This window comes from Semicossyphus pulcher, unplaced genomic scaffold (genome assembly GCF_022749685.1).
Source record: "Semicossyphus pulcher isolate SPU_LCO1_2020_fin unplaced genomic scaffold, fSemPul1.0.p SCAF_4, whole genome shotgun sequence".
Classification (NCBI taxonomy): domain Eukaryota; kingdom Metazoa; phylum Chordata; class Actinopteri; order Labriformes; family Labridae; genus Semicossyphus; species Semicossyphus pulcher.
The window spans coordinates 28093711-28120319 of record NW_027211715.1 but is presented as its reverse complement, the minus strand read 5'-3'; the positions used below and the strand labels follow the sequence as shown (position 1 = coordinate 28120319).

General features: G+C 40.1%; 4 protein-coding genes across 4 annotated transcripts; 3 read left to right on the top strand and 1 right to left on the bottom strand.

The window, feature by feature from the left end:
- The first annotated feature begins 596 nt into the window (after positions 1-596).
- Positions 597-11335, top strand: meltf (melanotransferrin). The gene is made up of 16 exons (XM_069680361.1): positions 597-645; positions 1655-1809; positions 2337-2436; positions 2928-3113; positions 3204-3360; positions 4300-4367; positions 4459-4643; positions 4977-5142; positions 5377-5519; positions 5872-5968; positions 6066-6260; positions 7462-7615; positions 7940-8007; positions 8100-8284; positions 9890-10082; positions 11268-11335. The coding sequence occupies exons 1-16, from the start codon at positions 597-599 to the stop codon at positions 11333-11335; spliced, it is 2169 nt and encodes a 722-aa protein (XP_069536462.1).
- Positions 11336-14557: 3222 nt separating this feature from the next.
- LOC138607767 (protein NCBP2AS2-like) lies at positions 14558-15791 on the bottom strand. Its single transcript, XM_069680412.1, has 2 exons — positions 15743-15791; positions 14558-15614 (listed from the first exon to the last, which is right to left on the bottom strand). Exon 2 carries the CDS (start codon positions 15514-15516, stop codon positions 15211-15213), a length of 306 nt encoding a protein of 101 aa, XP_069536513.1. The 5' UTR covers positions 15517-15614; positions 15743-15791; the 3' UTR covers positions 14558-15210.
- A 1307-nt stretch (positions 15792-17098) lies between these two features.
- On the top strand, positions 17099-19742 carry fkbp2 (FKBP prolyl isomerase 2). Its single transcript, XM_069679981.1, has 2 exons — positions 17099-17731; positions 19291-19742. The coding sequence occupies exon 1, from the start codon at positions 17279-17281 to the stop codon at positions 17693-17695; it is 417 nt and encodes a 138-aa protein (XP_069536082.1). The 5' UTR covers positions 17099-17278; the 3' UTR covers positions 17696-17731; positions 19291-19742.
- Positions 19743-20303: 561 nt separating this feature from the next.
- On the top strand, positions 20304-23700 carry ncbp2 (nuclear cap binding protein subunit 2). Its single transcript, XM_069680167.1, has 5 exons — positions 20304-20412; positions 20937-21023; positions 21330-21424; positions 21582-21720; positions 23141-23700. The coding sequence occupies exons 1-5, from the start codon at positions 20338-20340 to the stop codon at positions 23237-23239; spliced, it is 495 nt and encodes a 164-aa protein (XP_069536268.1). The 5' UTR covers positions 20304-20337; the 3' UTR covers positions 23240-23700.
- The last annotated feature ends 2909 nt before the right edge of the window (positions 23701-26609 follow it).

Sequence of the window (26609 nt, the reverse complement as noted above, 5' to 3'; positions counted from 1 at the left end):
TTGTTTTTTTGTCTGTCTGTAGGAATACCTGGCCTATCTGTGTTTGTATGGGGCCCGGGGTGAGTTTGTGCCCAGGGCCCATGGTCATGATAATCCGTCCATGCCAGTGAGTCTCAAGTTCCAGTGTCTGGTACTGAAATCCTTCAAATAAGTAATGGTAAAGTAAAAGTGAGCAACCAGACCAGAGCAGTAAGTCAGTGAACCAACAGGCTGAATCCCTCCTTTCCTTTTGCCCATCAGTGGAAAAGCACCGACCTAGTGGAGGAGAAGGAAGCAGAGGCGGGGTCCTCTGACTGTAAAAGACCTCTCTGTCCACTCTCTGGCCTGCAGCCAGGCAGCCTCAGCGGAGACGTGTCACACCAGGTAGCTACACCAGGAAGCTTCATTCGACTACACTGAGCTACTCGAGCTGGGAACCCTGGAACGACTGAGCTGTAAATCACTAATAAAATACAGCCTCCTCTGAGCTTCACGAGGACTTTAAGCCAGATCTTGATCTTGATAGAAGCTGGAGTTTGACCCAGGAGTCGTCTTATAAAGAAGAGGAGAGGGAAGAGGGGCTTATTTCACCTAACGGAGAGGAAGAGAGAGAGGTCATGGCCGTGTGGAGGACAGCAGCAGCCCTGCTGCTAATACTACAGACTGGTAAGAGATGAACATATTTCATTTTGTTTACTGCAGTAGAAGTTACACAAAATGTTACAGTTGGGCTTTATTTTTATAATTCACTCAAAAAAAAATTAAAGGAACTTTTTCTGTGTGGATTGTGATTGGTTTAATTTCCTTCAGAATTAATAAAGTGGTATCTTATCTTATCCTGTCTTACATTAAACAAATACAACAATGCACTATATTTAATTCAGCAGTATCATTCAAGTTATAGAAAATATTTAAAACATATATCTTACTTTAATTTCTTTGATATATATTCACTACATATATATAAATACTGCATATATGTGTGTAAGATTATTAAAGACCCAGTGTCTTTTTCTGTGTCTTACATGTAACCACCTGTCTTAGAGGTAAAGAAACATGCAGATCAAAGTTTTTAGGACAACAGAGAGGCCAAATTTCCTCAACAGAAACAATAATGAATTTATCAGAGCTACCAAATCCTTTTCACCTATATTCATATGTTCTTCAGGAACAGGTGGTTCAGTTTAGGATTCACTATAAGCACTTTTATACTTGTTTGGATAGTTGTGTTAGGTCTATGTTCCTATCAAATAAACCATAAATAGGCTAACTAAGTAAAACTGTCAAATCAGTTTGAACATGTTGACCAAAGTATTTTACTTTTGACCTCGATTTATTGCTCATGTTCTGTGGCCTTGATAAGAGAACACTGAGAGTAGGTTAACTGTGTCTGTCAGACCCCTTACAGCTCATGATCCCTCACACAGTTTAAACCGTGAGCTGTTAAACCAAAAGCCTTCTTCTCTGTTTATTTAATTTGGATTGTTTTTAAAGGTTTGAAAAGATGAAACTCTGCAGTATTTTACTATAAAATGATTACATCTTGTAACCCTTTGATGGGGTCCAACTCCCAGGTTTAGTAGCACTGAACTGGAAATGGCAGAATAAAGTCACATTTGTTGCTTTCATGTATTTAATGATTATTGTTGTCTCTCTCTCTCTCTCTCTCTCTTAGTGTTCGGGCAGAGCACCATCAGGTGGTGCACCATCTCCGCAACAGAGCAGAAGAAATGTCAGGCCATGTCGCAGTCCTTCAGCGAAGCCTCCATCCGTCCGTCCCTCAGCTGCGTCGACGGATTAACAGCAGAGGGCTGCGTTCAGAAACTACAGGTCAGAATGAGACAACAGGGGCTTTGATTCGATCAATCTTGAACGTATTTGATCATATATGTACTCAGTCATCTATGAATTTGTAAGGACACCAGAAGACTCGTTAAAATCTGCTTAAACAGAACACACAATCACGCATCAGATATCAACGCTGAGACCCTTTATAGAGATTTCATAATCATATTAATAAGTGATGCAGTTATCAGGGAGCACAAAGCAAACTGGGTTTATGATGGGTTCATGAAGGTGCCCTGAGAACAGGGCGACCTGGTTACCAGCAGCTGAACTGGGAGGGAAACACAAGCATCAGTGTTGCAATTACAAGTTTCCCAATGAAGGTTATCAGAAGGTTATCCAAAAAGCACGTCTGATCTAGACTTTGACATTCTTATTTTAAGAGGAAAGATGTCTCTTTTGCAACATTTTCGAAATCATCAGTATGTTTCTTTACTAAATGTTAAAGTTAATTAACCATATGTTTAAGTCTAAATTTAGTTTAAATCTCTTTGTTTGCTTTGTCTCTGCAGAGAAAAGAAGCAGACACCTTGTCCGTGTATGGCAGCGAAATCTACAACCTTGGGAAAGCAGCTTCTTTCAAGATCGCCGCCAGCGAATCAAAACTTGACCGTAAGATTCAACAAATCCAGTCTTTGCTACCAAGAGTAATACTGAGATGTTATTTTTCTATTCCAAGTAATAATTTAGAAGATCTCAGTTTCGTTCTATTTGGCGGCACCTTATGGCGATAAACGGTAACTGCAGGAGCACACTTCCCAGAGTGCTGCATGTGTGACGTCCACGGTTGGCTCCGGTTGTAACTCTTGTAACTGTTTGCTTCATCTGAGCGTCGAGTTTGTTTCTTTTTCTTTGGATTTATTTTTGAAGATGTATCTGTAGTCATCCATCTTTTCTTTGTTTGTTCAGCTATAGTAGATTACTGTTTAGCTCTGCCAACCGTCTCTGGCAGACTACATGTCAGGAGTGATCATCTGCACTTTGATCGGCGATAGCCTACTTCTATTCCCTGATAATACATGCTTAGATAGAGCCAGAATGTCATACACTATATTGCTGTCAAATCACTTATTAATTATTGTCTTTTGTGTGTGAACGCGTAGGCACTGGTGCATCCTACTATGCTGTTGCTGTGGTGAAGAAAGCAAATTCTGCCATCAACATCAACAACCTGGCAGGAAAGAAGAGCTGCCACACCGGGAAGGGCCGAACAGCCGGCTGGAATATGCCTCTAGGATACTTCATCGACCAGGGCTACATGTCTGTGATGGGCTGCAACATCCCACAGGGTGCGACACATACTTCATATACGTACATATACGTGCATAGACTGAACAGAAACTAGAGAAACTTGTGTGTGTGTGTGTTTGTGTGGTCAGGTGTGGCAAATTTCTTCAGTGCAAGCTGTATCCCCGGAGCAAATGAGGTTGGTGACCCCCCATCTTTGTGTCAGCTGTGCAAAGGAGATAGTGCCGGAGCGCACAAATGTGAGAAGAGCAGCCAAGAGATGTACTACAGTTATGAAGGAGCTTTCAGGTAACACACTTTCATCCTACACATCCTCTGAATTCACACACACAGAAGTCACAGTTGTGCAGATGTGGATGTCACGTCACTTAGATTTCCTTTTCTCGACCATTACCAGTCATACTACAGGTTTTAGCTAAGACGCCCCCTTAAATAATTAGATGTCATTTGCTTTCTATACACATATCTATACATCAATCATTAATTATACATTATTATATAAGAGTAAAATGACCTGTATGAGATGTGGTCAGTTGTAAAATAATAGAAGAGTTTTATTTGTATTTTAGCATGACGATAAAAGTGATAGACAGTGATAGTGATTATATCTTTAAATGTGAAGATGAGCCAGCCGGACATTAGCTTAGCTTAGCTTAGCTTAGCCTACAGACTGGAAACAGGCAGAAACACCACTGTATCTCTAAGGCTTACTCATTTAACACTTTATATCTAATTTGTTTAAAATTTAATGACAATATCTATATCATTTATTTAAATGAAAATCTTTGAGATTATTACTTTAACCATGTAAATCGTCTTTAGCGTAGCACGTTAGCATGTTAGCACAACAATCGTCAACAAACCGAAGGTTTTAGGATTTAACGTCTTAGAACATTTTCAACATTGAACAACATTTTATAGCAATCCATGTGGGAGTTAATTCAAGACCAAAGTGTTGAAACTGAACAGCATTGCCAGAGATTTTTAAAAGAAAAAATTTAATTCAAATATTTTTATCCCTAAAGCCGCGCGGCTAGCATGGCTAAAACATATCCTAAAGAGGGACAAGTACAAAGATTAGTATCATCCATTATAACAGGAAGCATTAGATTTTATGAAATGACTGGATTTGGGGACCACAAACACTTTTAAAGCAACATGTGTGAAATAAGGCCAGAAGGGTGCACCTTTAGTTCTCATCTCTGCTGCTTCTTTCCGTATCTGCAGGTGTCTGGCTGAAGATGCAGGAGAGGTGGCCTTCATCAAACACACGACTGTTGAGGATAACACTGACGGTAATAGTTGGAGAGTCAGTAATTAGTTGGTTATCTGTCGTTAGTTATTCATTCGAGTTGTCTGTTAGCTAATGAGTTAATGTTGCCCCAGGTCGCGGTCCTTCCTGGGCACAATCACAATTGTCATCCAACTATGAGCTTCTGTGCCGTGACGGTACCAGAGCTCCCGTCTCTCAGTGGAAAACCTGCCACCTGGTCCGCGTCCCATTTCGTGGGATCATTGTCGGCAATCACATCACTCCTTCTGTGGTGTTTAACTTGCTGACAGAGGGCATGGTATGTTAAACACTTGTTTCAATAGTTACACTGTTGATAATTATTATAATAGTTTATTAAAATCACAACACTTGCATGTTTATAGGAAGTACTTATTGATGAGTATGCTATGCTAGTAGAACCAACAACTTAGCGTAGCTTTGCGCTAAGAATGAATAGTGTATTTAAAAGTACAGCGCTGTGCTGTGTTACCATAAAAATGATTGTCGTACCCATAAGTCCTGAGTAATCCAATAGTTGGATAGGCTATAGCTTTTGGGTGTAAAAGTCTTAAGTTAGTGAAGTAATCAGATATTTAGACAGATGTTTAATTGAGTATAACTTTGTCTGCAGGAAAAATCAGGCTTCTCCATGTTTACCTCGGCGGTGTATGGAGGAGTAGATCTACTTTTCAGTGACAGTACCACCATGTTTCAAGGGGTGGAGTCAGACGAACCCGAGAAGTGGTTGGGTCGCTTCTATTACAGCGCTATGAAAGCCATGGACTGTAAAAAAGAAGGTGATGCATCTATCTATCGACCTGAATATTGTTCTAACACTACATGGTATTTTCAGCTAGAAATGCTAACAACACATCTTTAGCTTTGTTCATTTTGTTTTGTACAGTAAAATACTTAAATATCACTCATCTTTATCAAAATGATTCGCGAGAAGCTTAAGTTACCAAGGCAGGTGAAGTGCAGCTAATTTATCTGTAAAATGTACCTCATTTATCTCTCTGTGAATACCCCAGATGTCCTGAGGTGGTGTGTGCTGTCCAACGGTGAGCAACAGAAGTGTGCCTCCATGGGCGCTGCCTTTCAAAGTAAAGGTCTGACTCCAGATGTCAAGTGTCTCTACGGGGACTCTGTGACTGACTGCATGGAGAAAATAAAGGTAACACATTGTCCTATTATTACCAGTTCCTGATGAGCCTCAAAATGCAGGTTTAGGACTTGGACTTGGTCTGCACTTTGAGACTTGACTCGAGACTTTAGTGCTAAGACTTGGAAGTGCAAAAGTCAGGACTTCCTTCCCCCTCTAGCACGAACATATTTAGCATTTCTTTAGTCCAATTTTTTGTGTCCTATCAGCCAACAAAGACCAATTCTAAGCTGTGAAAGGCTAATAGAGGTCATACTTCAGCCATCAGGCTCTAAAACACACAGCTAATTAAGAAGGCTAACTATCACCTTTTTTCCAGCAGTTCTGGCATCTCAATCTTTGCTCTTCTGTCCTATTTGTGTAGAACAAAGAGGCTGATGCCGTCACTCTGGATGGAGGTTACATCTACACAGCAGGCAAAGACTACGGCTTGGTCCCGGCTACTGGCGAGAGCTACACAGGTAAAACCACAAAAACAGCTGCTTTAACAAAGATACAGTCACCTGTTCTTGTTTCAAAGACGACAGATGCAGGTTGTTGTTGTTTTTTTGCCTCCAGACGACCGTGATGGTTCCATGTACTATGCAGTCGCGGTGGTGAAAAAGAGCAGCCTCGACATCCGTAACATTGATGACCTGCGCGGCCGTCGCTCCTGTCACACCGGGTACGGCCGCACAGCCGGCTGGAACGTTCCGGTATCGATGCTGATAGAGAGAGGCCTGATCACCCCCAAGCAGTGTCAGATACCACAAGGTGAGAGGGGTGTTGGGATATTTCTGTCTTTAATCAAAGTGGTGGATTCTTTAAATTAAGTCTCAAGAGAACAAATTTCTCAAAATAATTTTTCAAAAGAAAACTTTTGTTATTTGTTATCAGAGGATAATGTCTAAGAACTTGTGCGTCTATTACCTTTGATTAAAGCCTACGAGATCACTTTGTTGCCTGTGCGGGAGGATTCATAGGTGAGCGCTAATTGGATTGAGTCTGATGTAATGATCAAATAATGTTTACTATTTGATCTGACTTTATCAGCATGAATCAGTAGCTCCTGTAAAGAAGCCATCGATGCCTGCAAGTTGTAACAAGAAAAAAGTTTTATTTTCTTGTGATAACTTTTACCTTTCTTTCCATTTGCTATTTTGAGACTCAATGGTTGTTTCCTCAAAATAAGGAAAAAACTTGCTAATGATCTTAAAGAGGGGGTATTATGCTGTTTCACATTTTAAGACATATATATTATGTTACAGTGTTGGATGTTCAGACTAAACGTGGGTGAAGTTTCAGATCTGTAGGTAAAAGTATGTTGGAGTAATCCCCAGGCTTCTGAGCTCAGTCTGCAGGCTGCTGTGAACGGCAGGTCTCACACAGTTTCTTCTACATGCTGCACTTTGTGACGTCACAAAGTGCAGCCTCAGCAGGCTTTAGAGAGCTGGCCAATCAGAAGAAAGTGGGCTTGTAGGGGCGGGGTTTCTTAAAGGGAAAGACCTTTTTTTTTCAACTGTAAATTATGCTAAGCTACTCCACAGGTATCACAGAGTGAAATATGAAGTTTCAAATAAGCATAATACCCCCTTTAAACACAACAGTTCTTGACTTCCATATAGGACTCCATAGGACTATAAAATAGGGGTTACGTTTCCTTCAACTCACTGAAGATTTGTTTCTTTGTCAGAGAGCTCACATCTTTAAAGATTTTGTAGTGTGCTGTTGCTGTTTCCGTGTTACCATTTTCTGCTACATACATGCCTTGATTTTACAGGAATATTTTACACTTTGTGAACTATGTAATCAATCAACAGGGAACTAATAATCACAACTGGGCATATAGGACTTTAAAAAAACTCAAATTGAATGGATTAAGTGTTATTATGTTGATGAAAAGTATTTTAACACTAAACGTTTAAAAGCCAGCCTTTAATTTTCTCTTGTATTTCCTGATTCCCATGATGCTTAGCGGTGGGAGGGTTCTTCAAGGAGAGCTGTGTGCCAGGTGCTAACCAGGCTGGTTTTCCCAGCAACCTGTGTGGTCTGTGTGTGGGAGAGGACTCAGGACAGAACAAGTGTGAGAAGGGGAAAGACCAGTTTGATGGATACGACGGTGCCTTCAGGTACGAAAAAATGCAACATTTAAAAAAATAAATGCTGCTTAATTAAATCTGTTATGTTACTGAAGTTAGAAACACAAGACTCGCATTCTTATTCAATCAAAAGTAAACTGATTTAAGCTCCATGGGAGTTGTGGTTTGCTCCCCTCAAAGTTTTTTTGAGCATCCACTTTGACTTCTTAACAAAGAACAGGATCTTTTTTTGCATAAATGTTCATCTTCTCTACTTTAAAAAACAGGAGTGGCTGACCTTTGCAACTTTTCCCCCTGAAATAGAAATATTACTTTTCTCACTCACGACATGCGTCTGTCTATCCGTCCAATCAGGTGTCTGGCGAAGGGAGATGGAGAAGTGGCTTTCGTCAAGCATTCTACTGTCTTCCAAAACACTGATGGTAAGACAAGTAACTCCAAGATGGAAGATATTTTCCCTTTAAGGGTCTTGTAAGGAACATTGCTAACCCCATCGCTTTGTGTGTTTGTTCAGGTAACGGTGATCCGTGGGCCGTGGGTCTGCGGTCTACTGATTTCCAGCTGCTGTGTTCTCAGGGCACTAAAGCCGAGGTCTCACAGTACAGACACTGTCACCTGGCCAGAGTCCCCTCCCACGCTGTGATGGTCCGGGCCGACACCAACATCCACGCTGTCTATGGACTCCTGGACAGCGCACAGGTAAGAGTGTTTATACAGCTGTACTGTTTGTAAGTGAATAAGAGGCTGTAACACCTTAAACTGCATTAAGATTGCTAATCCTTCACTGTAAAAGATATATTGTGAAGTTTATGATGACATCATACAAGATTTAAGATTCCTGATGATGATTTAGGGATGCTCAGACGTCTGGAAATTAGTACTTTGCTTCTAAAAAGCATCAAAGTGATGAGTAACGTTGATAAAAAATTAAATCCAAAATTTAGCTGGAATATTTATTGCAAGGCATCAAAACTAAATCAAAACAAAAAGAGGAAGTTCAGCCAGCAGAAGCATAAGTGCTTTACTTCCTGTTAAAACCAGAACATTTCCTTCCAAAGGAAATCATACATATTGACCAATATTAAACATGTAAACTTATGTAAAAAAAATAACAGCACTTTATAAAGTTTAATATGATAAGATGTACCCTTCAAAACAAAAGTCTCTCCTTGATCCATTTTGGATTCAACAAGAATTTTAAGCCTCATGTGTACAACTTACCTCACCTTTGTTACGTGTTGTTCTGGACAGAGATCCAAAATCAGGCAATGGCTACACGTACACAGGTATTTTTCAAAACTGAGTTTTTCCCTCCTTCATTTCCAAAAGTTTACCCCATCTATACGTCTCCATGGAAACAGAGTTTCTAAAAGTCTTCACTCTGGCCGGAGTTTTACAAAAGATCCGTTTTCAGTGACCTAAAATGTTTGTGTGGCCAAAACGCAGAGAAAAAGCTACGTTTTGAATAATACCCGTGTACCTGTGGACATGGCCTCGGTCACGTGTTTCCCTGCTGATTAGGAGCTATTGGCTGCACCTGTGACTTTCTCCCCCAGCTGGTGGCAATCAGCCTGGCTGAGAGGGTATATTAGGAGGTTGGGGTTTCCCTGTTCAGTTGGGTTTTTGTCTCCAGAGGGTCAACACTGTCAGTTGGCTTTCTGTTCTGAGTGAAAGTTTGAATTGAGTGTGTTTAAAGAGGTATTATTCTTTTGGCCAGTTTCTGTCCCCATTCATTTTGTTTGTTCCTGTAACTCCCACTACTCCTTTGTTTTGGGTCAAAGTTTTTCATTTGTCTATCATTTTGATAGAATCAGTGGGTGGCTGTGGGGAGATTTATTCCCAGCGCCATCTTTTCGAAACCCAAAAGGGCCATTTTGCTTTGACCTTTTCTGACCAGTGTTTTGTTAGTTTCCCACCCTGTGACCCCTGTCCTTCAGGTTCTGTTTCTGGGGAAACATAACAGTGTTCATAATCATAGGTAGTTCCTTACATTAGTAAAAGTACAGTTGAGCAGCCAGCTCTCATCTCTCAGATGCTGATGTGTCCTTGAACACACCAACAGGAAGTTTTTCTAAAGGCACCTGGTTGCTACAGAGTAATTGTGTGGAAAAAAACATCCATTTGAGCAATGAATAAATACATAAATAATGAAAAAACATTGTTTTCTTTGACACGTCTCTACAATTTGAACTGAAAATTGAATACAATTTGAATTGAATCAAATTATAATGGATGGCTAACTGGAATGCAGGAAATAAATTGTTTTTCTTTTTATTCAGTTTTTCTTTCTTTTGTTTCCTGTAGGCACATTTCGGCAGCGATACAGGTACTGAGTTCAAGATGTTTGACTCTCAGGCCTTCCAGGGCACAGATCTCATCTTCAAAGACTCCACTGTTCGCCTGGTGGGTGTTGGTGAGAGGAAAACCTACCAAGAATGGCTGGGACAGGGCTACATGGACTCACTGGTCGACATGGAGTGTAACTCATCAAGTGCAGGTAAAAACATGTTAAAATGCACTCATTACTTCTTATGATCCTGTGCCAAACGAAGCACAGTGCTGTTCTTAATGTGAATAACAGATTTTCCAGGGCTAGTTAGCTTAAGAGTAAAGAAAGGAAACATATACAGTTAAACAACAGGTATGGGTTTATTTGCAAAGTTGGGATGCAAGTGCACCAATTTCTTATGATTTGGACAGAGCCTTGCTAGCTAATTCACTCTGTGGCTAAGCTAGCCGTTTCTTGGCTCCAGCTGCAAATGTATAAGTCAATCTATCTCTCTGCATCCAAGCCAAAGAGACAGACTAACGTTTTAAAAGACCAGCTCCAGTCATGTTTTAAGACTACAGTAACAGAGTAATAAAATGCTCTGCATCTCCTCCTTCTGCATTATTAAAAACTCTTGAATCTGGGCACTGGTTTACCTCAGCGGTTAAGTTGGCGGCCATATACAGAGGCTATAGTCCATGATATGGCAACCTCGGGTTCACTCCCATAGTAGTCTGCATAGTCCCCACCCACTTTTCACATTTCCAACCGCCCCCTCTGTTGCGAAAACAAAACACGTCTCTGCCATTGTTTAGCGGCAACTTGTTGAAACTTAGCGAGCTTGAAATGTAGTAATTAGTAGTAGTAACGTTAACGTTGGAAAAGTTACGGTGACGGTTACAGCTGGCTCGCGCATCGCCAAAGTGGTTGCCATAGGCTACACATAATGATGTGCATAGCATCACCCCGTCCATTAACAGGATTGGCTCCTTAGGTTTGTGATGTCTCAAACCTGCCAGTCTGAAAACGTGTTGTTCAGCCTGTCCTTGGTACACTGCAGTTAAAAAGGCGACAGGCCCAGCCATGGAGACGACTGCTGATGTTGTCCCTGATATGTTTTGTAGCACATGAAGAACACCACATGGAGATGTTAACAAGGTTAAATGCTGGATTTTCACTGAAGAGGGGGTCTTTAAATTCATTGTGTGGATGGTGTAATTTGTTTCTGAAACACAGTTACATGTAGGATCAGAGAAATTGTGGGCAAAATGACAGAAGGAAGAAATAAAGACTGATATACATAAGTGTATATAGGATGTCTTTTTTATCCATTGCATAAAGTGACCACTTCATCATGTGTCAAAGATGATGTACAACCACTTCAATATTTCCCAACTTGTCTTCCTCTTACAGTGATGTCCTCTGCATTGCTGCTGCTGATGTCCCTGTTCAGCCTCCTGCTGACCAACGTCTGGATGTAAAAGCAGATTAAGACCCTCAATCCCACATTTAATTTCTACACCTAACCTGTCTCCTCTTTACTTTTCTGTACCTGATTGTGTTTACTATAAATGGGAGGATGGCATGTTGTTGGAACTGCCTTTGGATTTAAGAAGCGTGAGTATTGATGCCAATGAAGCTCGACGTCTCTTTATGTGTCGGAGACGTTCAGTCAGAAGTGATGGGAGAAGAGGGTGTTGCTGCCACTTTTTTTACTGAAGGTGAGCTGCCATATCAGTGAGTATGCTGCCACCTGTTACATTGCTTTAGTGGCCAGTGCACCCCTGTCTCTCCGAAAGCTAGTATTACAAAGAACAGCCAATCTGACTTTTTTTATCCTCACATGAGCCACAGAAAATATAGTTGTTTTCGAGCAGCGGAAGCATGAAAATGCTACTGAAATCAGCTTGTTTAGTGAACCTGAACATCCACCAAACGACAGATCCGCTTCCCTCTCTCTCAGCGGGTTCATGTGAGTACAGAAGTCAGATTGCTGTTCTGATCTGCTGCCACTTGCTCTGTGTGTACTACTAACAAACACGGCCCTCTCTGCTCGGGCCGTGTTTCGACTATAAGCTTATGCCATATCAGTGAATATGCACTAGTGTTACTTCCACAAAGAGCTGTGATGAGGATGTTGTGATGAAGAGTGTTTGTCCATCGGCTGTCTGCTTCATGTTTTCTCCTCAAATACCTAAAAATCAAGAAGATAATTGAATGTTTAGTGATTTAGTCTCCTTGCAGCTGCACATTGAAATCTTTAGCTGTGTTTTATTGTTACTAATCTGATGCTTTTGGATGGTAAAAGCTTTGACAAGATAGTCAGCATACCTCCCAACTGCAGCCATTTACTTAAAATCATGTTAGCGTTTAAATTTGGACCAAATTGGAGTGAGTCATTCTGATGACACGTTAGGTTCCATCAGGTTTGGGGAGAACATATGCGGACATGTGCTGGAGAGTGAATGAGTGTTTGTTTGGATGGTTCAACTCAAAGAGGAGTTTGTGCGAGTTGAAAGAGAAAAGGCTTTAATTTTTTTGATGATGTAATTTCCAACTGTATGTGAAAAAGGCTGTTTCACTTTGACTTGAGACAAAAATTGATTTGGAGAAAGATTTGGCTTTGTATCTTAAAGCTCCTGTGAGGAGTTTTTCGCTGGTTATGAAACAGACTGAAATTAATTCTGATGACTATATGAGCTATAAAAGCAAACCATTAGTTAACACCATATAGTTTTTAATGCCTAAAACTGCTGGCGTGGGGGTTTGGTGTCGGACGAAGCAATCAACTGCCTTTGTTTACATTTTCCAGGGCAAGAATTTGAAGTGAGTGATACATATGACTGTTAAAGAAAGCAGGAATTAAAGTTATAAGAGGTACAGCTTTGTCCACAGGGGGCGCCAAAATCAACACAACCCGAAAGTTCCTCACAGGAGCTTTAAGTCCTGCAAGATTATCAAAGATTTAAAACAGTGTTAAAGAAAAACAAGATTTGAAGTCAAATTAAATCTGCTCTAATGTCCTCTCTTCCCCAAACGACTCACTCCAGAAGTGTCTCTTCCTCGTCATATCCACTGTACTTCCTGCTGCTTGATTCTGTTCGCCATTTGAAAATTTGGATGTGTATTTTCCTATGTTGAGAGATTTATTTTTATATGAAGTTCAGATGCCATATCAGTGTATATGTACTGACTCATGCTGTCAGAAATGCCTTCTCTTCCTCCTGATAGAGATTTATTTCTTTTATGAAATGATGTATCATGTAACTAATATTTAGTTGCCAGGCCAGTGTGTCTGCACAAGTATTGCTACATACAGCTGCCGACTATAGAGCTGTTTTCTGTGCTTGTTCAAATAAAATAAAGCTTTAATACTGCAAAGTGAATTCTGTTGAGTGTTTCAGATTTCTTCGTGTTGTCTGCAGATGTTCCACTGTTTCTGCACTCTGACTGTCTCATATGACGAACCCTCATAGCTTCTTGAAACACTTTTATTGCAATCAGAATGAGCGAACTACGGCTGCAGTTTGTCAGATACATCTTTTTCTTTAGCTTCCTGTAGCAGTAATTGGACCTTGTCTCACTTCCTTTTCTTTGATAGAGACCCATGGAATTTCTTGTCCCGATATGTTTAAAAAATTATATGATCACAAGTGAATTGTGTCGTTTTTTTTCCTTTGAGATGTGAGAAAAGAACCTCATTAAAATGTACTACAAAACTAAACTCTAATACCCTTTTCACATGAAATAATCTGCTAAAAATTGCTTGTTGAAGACAAACTTCCTGCAGGCATTGCATTCACAATGTGGGTTATTTGTGCAGTTTATCTGTTGTTTTATAATCTCATTGTTGCACATTGAATATTATATGGAATACCATAAAATGTCACTTAGTCAAGGGCTGTCAGTTTATATAAAAAGACTCCCTTAACAGAAAAGGTTGACAACCACTGGCCCCTACAAGTACATGACACTACAAGGTGAAACGCTCTTTATCTCCTTTTTCCACTGAGGAGGACAAATGTCACCGGGAGCAATAAAATGTCATCTTATCTCCATTTAAACTCTTTCCAGTGTTTCATATCTCTGCTGTTGTGAAATCAAATAAACTGAGTTTCAACTTGCAGGTAGTGAACTATGAACTTCACCCCTACTGCACATCTGACACTACTTTTCTTACAGTCGAACCCTGACGTCAGTCCTAACATTACTGGAAGTGTGCCCATTGGGCAACGCTGGGTAACACTTCCAGCTGACTTCTGAACTATTTTCTGTGTCAGCGCTGACAATCACCAGCTGCACTTCTCAAAGTTACTGCTTCGAAATGTTCCCAAGGTTTTTACAGATCTGGGTTAGACAGCATTCTTATAATGTGCAGCCTGAGAAGGTAATACTCAAAAAGATGATCTTTTAGACATAGGTATTAATTTGGCGATTAAGGCATGTCGTTGCTTTTCTTGAGACCGCTGTGTTTGAATAGCTGTCATTATTTGTTGACGCATATTGTTATACAAGTGATTTTGTGTGGCTGCTTCTTTGGCATTGACTAAAAAGAGATTTAAATCTCACGGGACTTTCTTTTAAATTATTTTTTTTATTATCCAGGTACACAAAATGTTATGATTAAGGTCTAATTCAACAATTTAAACCTTGAAAAATTTTGTTGCAATATTTTTTTCTTTACACTAATGAACAGCGACACTGTCACGCAGTAAAATTCTTGTCATAAATTACAATCTTTATTTATAGGCAGAACAAAGTGGTGAATTTATTGTCTCTACATTTCATATCTCTCTATATATGTACACTTTTGAACAATAAAATAATTTACCAACATTGCTTCATGTACAGATCCATAACACCTTTACAGCCAGATTTAGTGTCGCCTGGCAGCAGCAAAAATCAGTGGAGGAAGATGAAAAATGATACTTTTGTCAGGACATCATTGGTTATACTACCAGTGTGTTTCTGTATCATAGTTTTATGTGAAGAAGCCATCAATAAAAAGGTAAATCCCACGTGTCTGTGTTTGTTGAAAACACTTTGAATCAATTATTTCTCAAGACTGCTCCTACTTTTCTCCTAACAGGAACGCTTCAAATGTCACAGTTTTTGGAAATACATTGAATTCATTTGGTTAACCGTAGTTGTGTCATAATTTATCTGACCATTGATTGCAGGCTAGTTCACATTATTATAAACCACAGATTGTGATTGTGAGCTGATCAGCATGAGGCGACTTTCTGATGGTCGCAGCTCCCCATCCCTTTAATCCATGCTAGTTCAATAGGCAACCAGGTGAGGTTGTTGTCTGTTTATAAGTTGTCTCCCAGTCTTTCTAGACATCTTGCATCCTTTATTTCTTGATCTGCCTGGAGCCATCCTTCCATCCCTCCTTCACCTCATTCACAAATGTCTCTCGGACTTTCTTGAAGCGGCTGCCCATCTCTCCCATGTCACCGGGGACTCTGCCGGCCTCCTCCCGGACCTGCCGGAGCGTCTGGGACCGCAGGACCCGCTCAGAGGCGTCCTTCCCGGCTATCTGAGCTTTGGTGATGGCGTACGCAGTGATCTGGGCCGCTCTTCGGATCGGACGAGACTCAGCCAACTTCTCAATCATGTGAGGGTTGTTGATGAGGTTGAATAAAAAACGAAACAGCATTTTGTAAAGTGTTATTCCAGACAGCCTTATCCTTACTGTCACGTTAGCTTAGCCAGCTAGCTAACTTAGCAGCCCGGTCCAATTCTCGTGTTTCAGCCCTGAAATGAAACCAACGTTTACCGTTAGATAGAAGGAACTATCAAATTAAAAGAGGTATCTCAAACTGTTATGTGTGTCGTGTTCGCGGTGTTAATTTTAAAAACTAAACATACAAAAGTTGACTTACCTCAACTGCACCAGGTCACCACAAGGTTTCAGTGGGTGTCATAATAACAGACCGAGGATCGAGGCTGAAGTTGGTTTCAGACTCGACAGTTAAGGTGAAACTTAAGGGATTTTTTTCCTTTGTGGTCCTTGATTTACACTCTTGGCAATGACTGTATACACTCTATGGTCTGGATGAGGTATATAAATATTTAATCGTTTTATTTAAAAGTTAAAATATCTTCTTTTATAATGATTGGACAGCCAACCATTTCCAAGGTCTAGAATCAATAGTTTACAAGAATAAGTTTTATTTTTTTAATTGATCAAGAATGCATATACAAACAACATGGCATTCACATCTTTACAGCATATATACATATATATATACAGTATATATAAGTATATAAAAAGGCCCAGGTGCCTATTCCAGACATTAAGGAAAATAAAAGGACAGACAATTGAAATAATATCCATCCATCCGCTTAACCTGTTCAGGGTCGCGGGGGGCTGGAGCCTATCCCAGCTGTCATTGGGCGAGAGGTGGGGCACACCCTGGACTGATCACCAGTCAATCACAGGTCTGACACATAGACACAGACAACCTTTCATGCTCACTCTCACACCTGCGGCCTGGGCAATTTTGAGTCACCAATGAACCTAACGAGCATGTCTATGGACTGTGGGAGGAAGCCTGAGTACCCGAAGAGAACCCACACATGTACGGAAAGAACATGCAAACACAGTAAGGGTCTCTTTGTCTGAACCGGGGTTCGAACTTAGAAGAAAAGAGGCTTTTCATGTAAATTATATTCTTCTACAATACTCTCCTTTCCATCACTTTGAGGGCTTTTACGTAAGACAGAAACTCATTAAATAATATGCAAAACTTGGGTTTTCACTTTCATGTATTTTGTTTTGTGTATAGAAAATTTTCCTATAATGAGAACAATATTCACTTCATTGGGAGAACATTTCTAGCTGAAAAACCTTTGGGTAGAGCCAGTCATGTACATCCTGCCAGAAAGCTTCAGAGTAAATACACTGTGAAAATAAATTACCAGTAGTTTCAACTTCTTCACAAAACACACAATTGATAGTTTCAAAACCAAAACGCTGCTGCAACAAGTGACCAGATGGATACACTCCGTTTAAAATCTTGAAATGTATTTATTTTGCTCTGGGTGCTAGTTTACAAGAATAACTATAAAATGTTATGGCCGTTTTTATATGCCTCATTGTAATTTACACCTTTTAATGGATTTACACTTTAGATCAGGATATAAATCAGTCTTAAGTTTCCCCTCAACTCAAGAATCCTTATTCTTACGAATCTGAAGCTAACTTCAGCTGTGTGACTGACGGTTTTCCGGGCGGTTGATCCAGTAACGCCAGGCCGTAAACCGCATCCGGGTTTACATCCTACGTACATCCGCTTTCACCTACATTTCCCGGCTCATTTCCCTGATTCATCCTACAAATTGTTCATCGAGCGTTGATCTCAGTCATCTGCAAACTAAACCCTTTACCAACAGAAACCGGTGAGTAGACTGCAGCTATGAGGGTTTTGCTGTTATTCGCCGTGACGGTGCTGTCTCTGAGCCCGGTGGCAGTGAGCGGAGTCGAGAAGAAGAAGCTGCAGATCGGCATCAAGAAGCGAGTGGACAACTGCTCCATCAAGTCACGCAAAGGAGACTTGCTGAACATGCACTACACGGGAAAGCTGGAGGATGGCACCGAGTTTGACAGCAGCATTCCCCGCGACAGGCCCTTCACCTTCACCCTGGGAGCCGGCCAGGTGATTAAAGGCTGGGACCAGGGCCTGCTGGGCATGTGCGAGGGCGAGAAGAGGAAGCTGGTCATTCCCTCAGAGCTGGGATACGGAGACCGGGGAGCTCCACCGAAGATCCCCGGGGGAGCGACGCTCATCTTCGAGGTGGAGCTGCTCAGTATCGAGAGGAAAACCGAGCTTTGATGAAGAGAAGATGGAAAGGGAGATAACTTTTAAAACGTAAGTTATTACACGTCTGTGTCAACAATGTAGATAGTGGTTAAGGATGTTGTGTGCAACGCGTGCTGGAATACAACATGGCCTCTTTTATGTTATTTTAGATAGGTCAACCACAAATTAATACAGAATATGCACCATGTAATCTCAATATCAACAGAAGAGTTATGGCCTTATAACCAGATTTGTACTGAAATCATCCACATCAAAATGAAGTAAATTAAACCGAATTTGAAAAAAAAAAAAATTTAAGTAAAGAATTAGGGATGCACAATATTGGATTAATTGCCAATATGCCGATATTTTCCAACCCTTTTGCCCGACTTCGATACCTATATTTTAGGCACATGTTTTTTCCACCTAATTGCAGAGAACAAAAAGTCTCTCCTGTAGTGGAATTGATATCATGCCTACTCTTATTGTGGTGGCCCCCCGGCAGATGCAGAAATAACATAATACAATGCTTTTTAAAATGTACACATTCACTGGACAATATAAGAAAAGTATTTAAACTTAAACTACAAAGTGCCATATTTATTTGTATGTAACATTTTCTTTCAAATAGAACTGTAATATTCATCAAGCTTTTGTAGGGAATCATCGAGCATTTAGGCATAATTAAAGCTTTGTTTTAGGGAGGAAAATATCTGCAGAAAAATGACATGTAATTTTCAAGCCATAACACGCAGATACTGATAACGTGCCAATAATATCATGCTTCCCTCAAAAAAATTGAATAACATTTATTTTCTACCAATATAGAATTACTCTAAAAATATCCTGCATGATTGTATAAGTCCAGTGTGTGAAGCGAAATCCTACTATCACAATAATTACAGAAAACGCGATCTAACTTCACAAAGTCTTACATTTTTGTAGACCAGGTGTGCTATCGTAAAGATGTGTTACTTAAATTTTTTTTTAGTGGTGTATTTTTTGCAGTAAAAGCATTTTATATATTTGCGTTGTGTGTGTCTGTGTCAGTTTTCATTGTTAATAGAGGTGGATTGTTCCATTGTCGCTCTGGATTCAGACATATATGTTAATTAGATTTGCTCTTTTATTGTATCTCAGTGCTATCAACCTCTGTTTGTTCTGCTGCTTCGCATTAAAAGCAGGACTTTTATTTTAAAGTGCTTCCAGGACACACTGTAACAGACACCAAAGTTTTGACATCAGTGAAGCGAGTATGTCTGGGAGTTATGCAACAGTAAACTGAACAGGTGGCCGGATGTGAAAAAGTACAGTTTCACTCTCATTAATTTTTTTTAAAACAAACCTGACCTTAACTGAAAGGGCGTAACAGTTTAGATACATAATACATATTGACAAAACGCTACAGGCATCTTTAAACAATAAGGTTTGAACATTAGTCGACCTGAGCTCCGCACCCCAAAGAGAGCAACTTATTCAAATCATGTTATGTTGAGCTCTTAATGTCCAATTCCGCCCTGACAGAAAAGATCTGCTCTGCTGACGTCTCCTTGAGCAATGCAGAATCTCCAACACCTCCACCTTATTGTTACAACATGAATGTTTAGTATTCTGTATTTGTCTTTCAGGTTCCAGGAGCTGCTGCAGCATTAAATGGAGATATCCGACCTCTGATGAAGACTACAAGGAAAATATGGGAGTAGCCCCCCCGAGTGATCCACTGTCGTCCTTTACTGGCTTTTAAAATGGGTATTATACTCTGATTTGTTGGACTGATGTTATTATATGGTACAAGAACTGACTGTACGTTTTTGCTAAACAGAAGTAGAACTGACAGTGAGCAGATTAGACCAGTGTTTGGCCGTGGGCTGAAGATAAAATCACTTCCTGCCGTTTCATCTCATATTTGTTATTAGTTTTCTGTGATTTATAAGCCGGGTTACTCATATCTGTACTTTGTTTTCAAAATCATATTAGGTTCTTTATTAAATCAGAAGTCATGGAGGGGATGGATGAGGATACGTTTTTGTTTACTTTCTATATTTGAATTATGATAATAAAATGTTGACCTTACTGGAAACTTTGCAGTCTTGAGTGTTTTTGTTGTACACGAAAATATGTACACTGAAATACACTATTTACAGTGTCTACTCACACCACATAAATTTACTATAATGTACATGATAGGGGCAAATATCATCAGAGTCTGGCACAAGTGTTTTAAAAGTTCTATCCTAGAGCAAATAAAAAATATTTTAAAAATTGGAAATATAAAAAATGACAATAGCTTAATATCTTGAATGTATTCGTTCAATATGAAATATCAGACAAAGTTCATAGACTATATCTGTAAAATATAAGTAAATTACCCCTCAAAAAGAGCAACATAAGAGAGACTCAAATGATAAAGTCCCGAGGGGGCGGCAGTCAATCTGTAGCCAATCATGTGGCCCCACATCTTTTGATAATCGTTATGCAATTACTGAACTACCGTAAATATATATAACATTGACTTGTCAACAGGGGGCGCCACTCGGCTGAGATATTTCTTAATAGAATATTTTCCACCCGGATATTTTTAAAAGACGGACACATGAAGTGGAAATTGCGTCATTGTGTTTCCGCAATGCTAACAGTTGAATAGCTGGAGGCGGCGTAGCCACTATTCCTCAACCATGGCTGTTAAATTAAACGCTTTGAATAGTGATTCTTACATTGATGTTAGTCAATACAGAGACCAACACTTTAAGGTAGGTGGAGAAATGTTAAAAAAATATATCTTAAAAAAATATTTGGGAGGGATTCCGAGAATTTTAACCTTAACGCAACGGTTATTGTTAGATAGCAGTTAGCAACCGTTAGCAAACAACTCGTGTCCACGGTTTCATCTGTTTCTTCGTACAGTAGATTTAAAACCTCTATGGTTTGAAGTCTTATTTGAGTGTGCACGGACGTAAGGGATTGCTGGAACGCCATGTCGTCATCTACACTTTGACTTTCTTACTCTATAGGCACCTTTAGTACTGTTATGGTTTTGGTTTGGAGCTATATAACTAACTGGCCCCGGTTAAACCTGGACTGACTGTAGGTAGTAACATTTCTGTAATCTGGGCGTTAATGAAACAGCTTATTTATTAACACTTTCAACAGCAGCTAAGATGAGCTCTCTACACGTGTAAGCTCCAGAGTAGAACACTGAACTCTGCCCAGGGTCCTCATCTCCCTCCAGAGAGTTTTTATGCATATTTTTTTATAATTGTTCTTATATTTCCAGGGTAACCGCTATGACCAGGAGAAGCTGCTGAAGCAGAGCCACACTTTGTATGTTGGCAATCTCTCCTTCTACACAACTGAGGAGCAGGTATGACACTACCATTAGAACACACTTTATCACCAGTACAAGCCTTCATTCCTGTAGTTGGCTAGTTTTTAAACTATAATGGCTGGTGACTTTAATTTAAGGTTCCCAAAACTTAGTGACTCTCGCAGTTATTTTACTGTGGTATATATTTGTTTTCTGTATCACGATGAAATAACAATATATTTCAAGCCAATTTTTTTTTATAACATTACCATTAAAAGCCTTCCCAGGATAGGCTTTTAATGCTTAACAGCTATGTCTCTTTGAGTCTCACCTTTGTCTGTTCTGTCTGTAACTAATAAACAGGTACATGAGCTGTTTTCTAAAAGTGGAGACGTCAAACGCATCATCATTGGTCTGGATAAAGTGAAGAAGACGGCTTGTGGATTCTGCTTTGTAGAGTATCCTTGAAACTATGAGATATGAATAGCTTTTGTTTCATCTTTTGTTTTCATACTTTCATTCAAACACATGCACAATGAGTTCAAGGTTTACCGCTATAGCATGAAGTGTCCATGTTTATAAGTCAGCTACAAACCTTAACCCGTGCTGTACCAGATACTACACACGTGAAGGTTCTGAAAATGCAATGCGTTTCATTAATGGCACACGGCTGGATGACCGTATCATCAGGACAGACTGGGACGCCGGCTTCAAGGAGGGACGGCAGTACGGCCGCGGCAAGTCTGGAGGACAGGTGAGGATTGTGATATTTGTTTAAGAATGCCTGTATGAGGCTGTAATCATTGTTCTACGAATGCCAACAGGGTTCATATGCTATTGTTAATTGTATATGTTGACGCTTTTTAAAAGGCACCCTGCTATACCCACTTCAACCCACACAACACACACGCAAGTGTAAAGAATTTTAGGAAAAAATGAAACCAAAGATATCTTATTTATTGTAGCAAACTAAAACCAACTTTTTGTCTATTTACAAAGATGTGCGTGTGCTTCACTGTAAATATTGCACTAAGCATCCAGCTAACGACACAGTGATGCTATGACGTCATCAGCATCTAGACCATGCAGATATCTCCCAACAAAAAAAGCAGTGTATTATGACTTTATTATCAGGATATTGTCATTTATATCTGTGCATGATGCTCAGAGTAATCTCAAGTTATTTGCTATGTTTACGCTCTGTGCTACTCTGAAACTTTCTTGCGACACCCCTACGTTCTTTAAATTTAGCTGGATATCATTTACTTGTTTTAATATTTCATGGGCTTTATGTATTTTTCCTCTTAGTAGGAAACACGTAATGCTTCTAATGGCATAAAAACCATCTTATTTAGAAAGCTAATCTAAAAACACTGTGTGCGCTTTAGAAAAAATCTGTATCAGTTCAACTCCATCCTATTTAAAACAACCCGGACAAGCCGCATTGTACAAAGCAAATACAAACATGCAGTTTGGTAGTGTTTCCTGGTGTTGATAACTAGTGTTTGTTCTAGTTGTGAGTGTTTCTGATGTACTCTCTCCCAGCTGTTGCTGTGGTGCTGAGGTCAAGCATATTGCATCATTTGTTTGTTGAGCTCGAACATGTGTTTAGACGATGATGTTCAGGGTCTCCTGCCTCACCGTTGAGTCCGTTCTTCACATTAAAAAAAGTTTGGATTTTCTGCAATACAGCATTTTGGAAAACAATATAAAACACAGCGTCCTATGGCATTTGAAAAATGACATATACTGAAATGGCTTTCAAAAAGATCAATACTTTATATCATGACATTTTAATACAGCAGTATGATATTTAGAAAGTGATATAACTTCAGAAATAAATTATGCATGATTAACCGTGACCTTTGAAGAGACAGCGTTACTACAGCCTGGCATTTTGAGAAATGGAAGTGTATATTATGCTGTTAGCAAATACAATATACATAATAATGTCCAATTTTGTTGTAGTGGTACACAAAGAGCCTTCCAGGGGAGTGTAAATATAGAAACATAAATATTGCTCTTAGAACTGGCTTATTGTGAGGGAGAATACAGACAAGTTATCTTTCTATACAATACCCTCCAGTCTGTAACTTCAGGATTTAGACTCCACTAAAATAATGTGAGTGTGTATTTACCTGTGCCCTCTGGCTGTGTTTTTATTTCCTGTATAGGTGAGAGATGAGTACAGACAGGACTACGACCCAGCCAGGGGCGGCTACGGGAAGCTGGCTCAGCAGCATCGACCCACAGAGGCACGCAACAGTTTTTAGAATGAACCCGACACAGCTGTCCACCTGGACTACAGAGAGCCCCGCCGTCAGTCCTGGATAGAGTTCACACAACATGCTACCACAGATTGTTTTCTCCATATAACCATCAAACACTCTACAGCAGCCAACAATGAAAAGGTGTTCTTTTATTCTGTTGTGACTGCCTCTGCGATCTCCATGTCTGCCATCAGTCTACATCGCAGCACACGCCAAACCTCAGTTACTTTATATTATGATGTGATGTATAGAAATACAGTACAATTCCCTACAGACTGGAAAGGTTGTGATAGCATGTAGTGGCTGGGTCGATGATGCATCAGATATCAAGACAGAATGAACTTGTTGAGTCTCCATGTGAGCTTAGAATATTAATAAGAGGAATTATGCTGTTATCATGTTACCGGTTTCCTTCCTTTGTGTCCCATATTGTGTATACTTTTTTAAATAAAGATTTCTTCTGACATCTGTGTAAAATTTCTTTCTTCATATTGAGTCTATTTAGCTAAATCTACTGTCTTACATCTGCTTTTATATATTTTTTGGCAACTTGGGAGCAATGGAAAAGTGTAGCACTTGCATATAATCACTTTGTTCAGCCAGTAGTCTGACTGTGTGTCTTGCACTCAATGGAAGAATCTAACCCCTAGACCAACAAGCCCTCGATGACACTCCGCGCCCAAACTACAACATTTGCAACAATTTCTGCCAACAGTCGCTCCATCTGTTTGTTTTTGTGTTTTAGTGTAGTTTTTTAACTCTTAACTTTTTGTAGTGTAGAACTCTATATCTCCTATAGATATGGTATCTCACTGTCAACAACGGTGTGGCGGAAAACTTGTTTTTCAGGAGAGAAGCTGCTTTCACTCCTAAATTTCCCCTGGGATCACTGAAGTACCTACATACCTAAGTTTTTAAGCTTGTGTACATTATACCATGTAAAGGCTAGTACAATACATGTTTTAAACTGCATATTTTTATGTTCAGGGTCATATTTAATCAGTTACTGTGAAGTGTGCATGTTAATCGTGCACTAAGGATAAAAGTCTGCACATTTTCTCAGTGACAAAACAGCCACCGCGCTGGTTCAGAGGCTGATATCTGTGCAACCAAGAGTTTTTTTTTTAAACCCTGCAGAATGTAAAATGAATATCCAGCAGTTAGCCTAGCGTTATGTCTTGTTAGTTTAATCCATTACTTAGTCAACTTTGGATGTACCTTTGGACAAAGCGAGGCTAGCTATTTCATCCCGTTTCCAGGCTTTCTGCTAAGCTAAATGACCGCTGGCTGTAGCATCACAGCTGAAAGGATTAATACCTCTTAAGTCTGTATTCTAGCTAACTTAGCAAAAATGTTAATTTCAACACCATGCCATCAGATATATTGGAATTAAGGAATAAAAAAGGCTCAAAACGTGGTAAAAATGTGTTAATTTGGATTCATATGCAAGTTAAATACATTAAACAACATGTCACTGCATGGCTTTAATGAAGACTGACATCAAATCCTGCTTATTAAAAGCGATAAATACAAAAAACTTATTGATAAAAGTCTTGTCACCAAAATCAAACATATAATCATTGAAAATTAGTTATTTTGTTGGTCAGATTGTTGCATCAATAAAAGCCTTTGAGAGCGGACAAAGTTCAGTGAGTGCACAACCTCTTCTTTCCTCTGCAGCTGAGTAACGTCCCCGCTCCTCATAAGGACATATGATTACACTGGTGATGATTCTGCTGAGCAGTTGGTCAGGGCTGCGTTCCAGATACTCCTCATTCCCCTCGTAATAAAGAACATGGTATCTTGGCCGTTTCTGAGCAGTCAGCTGGTCTCTTATCTCAAAGTGAGCTGTACTACTGAAGTGAGGAAACCGGCAGAATACTGAGCAGCGGAATTGGCTCAGCCTCAAAACATATTTCTGCATTATATCCCCACCACTAATTCCTGCCATCAGCGACTACACTTTATTCTTAATCACATCCTCTCAAGGAGATTATGAAAACGAACACAAGATGGCAGAAGAGGAGGGGGAGTTACTTGGAATAATTAGCTGCAGAGGGATGAGACACTGAGCCAAGAGTCGCACACTTTCCATGTGGGCTCAAGCTTCTCGCTTGGATCACTGAAAAGCCCCTGGTTTCTTTTTGGAGCCTGCTGGAGCTGCTTCTGACATCAGGAGCATTAACACAAAACTATAACAGAACAAAGTAATCGAGGACTTTAACCTAATACCTGTGGCACTGAAGGAAAGAATCATCCTGTTTCTATCAGGGCCTCTCAGTTGGGTTTTGTCAGGTACTTTAGAAGAGCAGTGAATGCACACTGTGGTGTACTTCTGCAATGTCAGGGCATGTGGAAAGACAGTAGGTCAGTTGGATGAAGTTGGATAAAAAATGTGTGCTTTAGGCAAAAAATAAACATGGAAATGGGTTTGCAAGTCAGTGTTATGCCAATCTTTTGTAAATGTGTTGTCACAGCTACCAGATACCGTGTGTGCGCACACTATTAACCTGAGTCAGTTGAAGTCCATCGATCGATTATCTATACCGCTAATCCTGTTCAGCATCGCGGGAGGCTGGAGCCTATCCCAGCTGTCAATGAGCAAGAAGCGGAGTACACCCTGCACTGATACCAAGTCAATCACAGGGCTGACACATAGAGACAGACAACCTTTCCCGCTCACACCTGCAAGCAATTTAGAGTCACCAATGAACCTAACAGGCAAGTCTTTGGACTGTGGGAGGAAGCCGGAGTATCTGGAGGGAACCCACACATGCAGGGAGAACATGCAAACTCCACACAGAAAGGCCCACTTCAGCCAAACCCCTTTCCCAAAAAAATTAGCAGGTTGATGCAGGTGTTTTAGACCTGTGAAGACCCGCTAATCAATGCTGATTGTCTCTGTTCCCATTGCCAGTGGAGTATACTCCTGTCGATCTCTTTTCTGCTGCGTCACTGTCTGATGTCACAAACACACTGGACACAGGGTTAGAAGGCAGAGAAGATGTTGCGGTGGTTAGGTCTTTATTGTATCTATTACTCATTCAGTCTGTTTATCAAACTCGGCGCCGACAAATTTGGAACGATGTTCAAGCGCTGCTCGGACCGAGACGGGCAGAAGTTACAGACGGAGCATAGCACTGTGCCGGAAAGGGGGCGGAGAATAAGCGTGTCAACACAGGTTTTGTGTTCCCATCAATGCCGATCGGAGCCGAGGCGATAATTACCCGGGTCAACTGCAGAGTCATTTGACCTGGGTCTGAATCTAATAAGTCGCTAGACTTAATGGATTACGCAGTTGAAGTAATTTGATCAAATTAAACTCAAAGTTATTTATTGGTTTGTACAAAAAAACCCGTCTTTGTTGTACAAA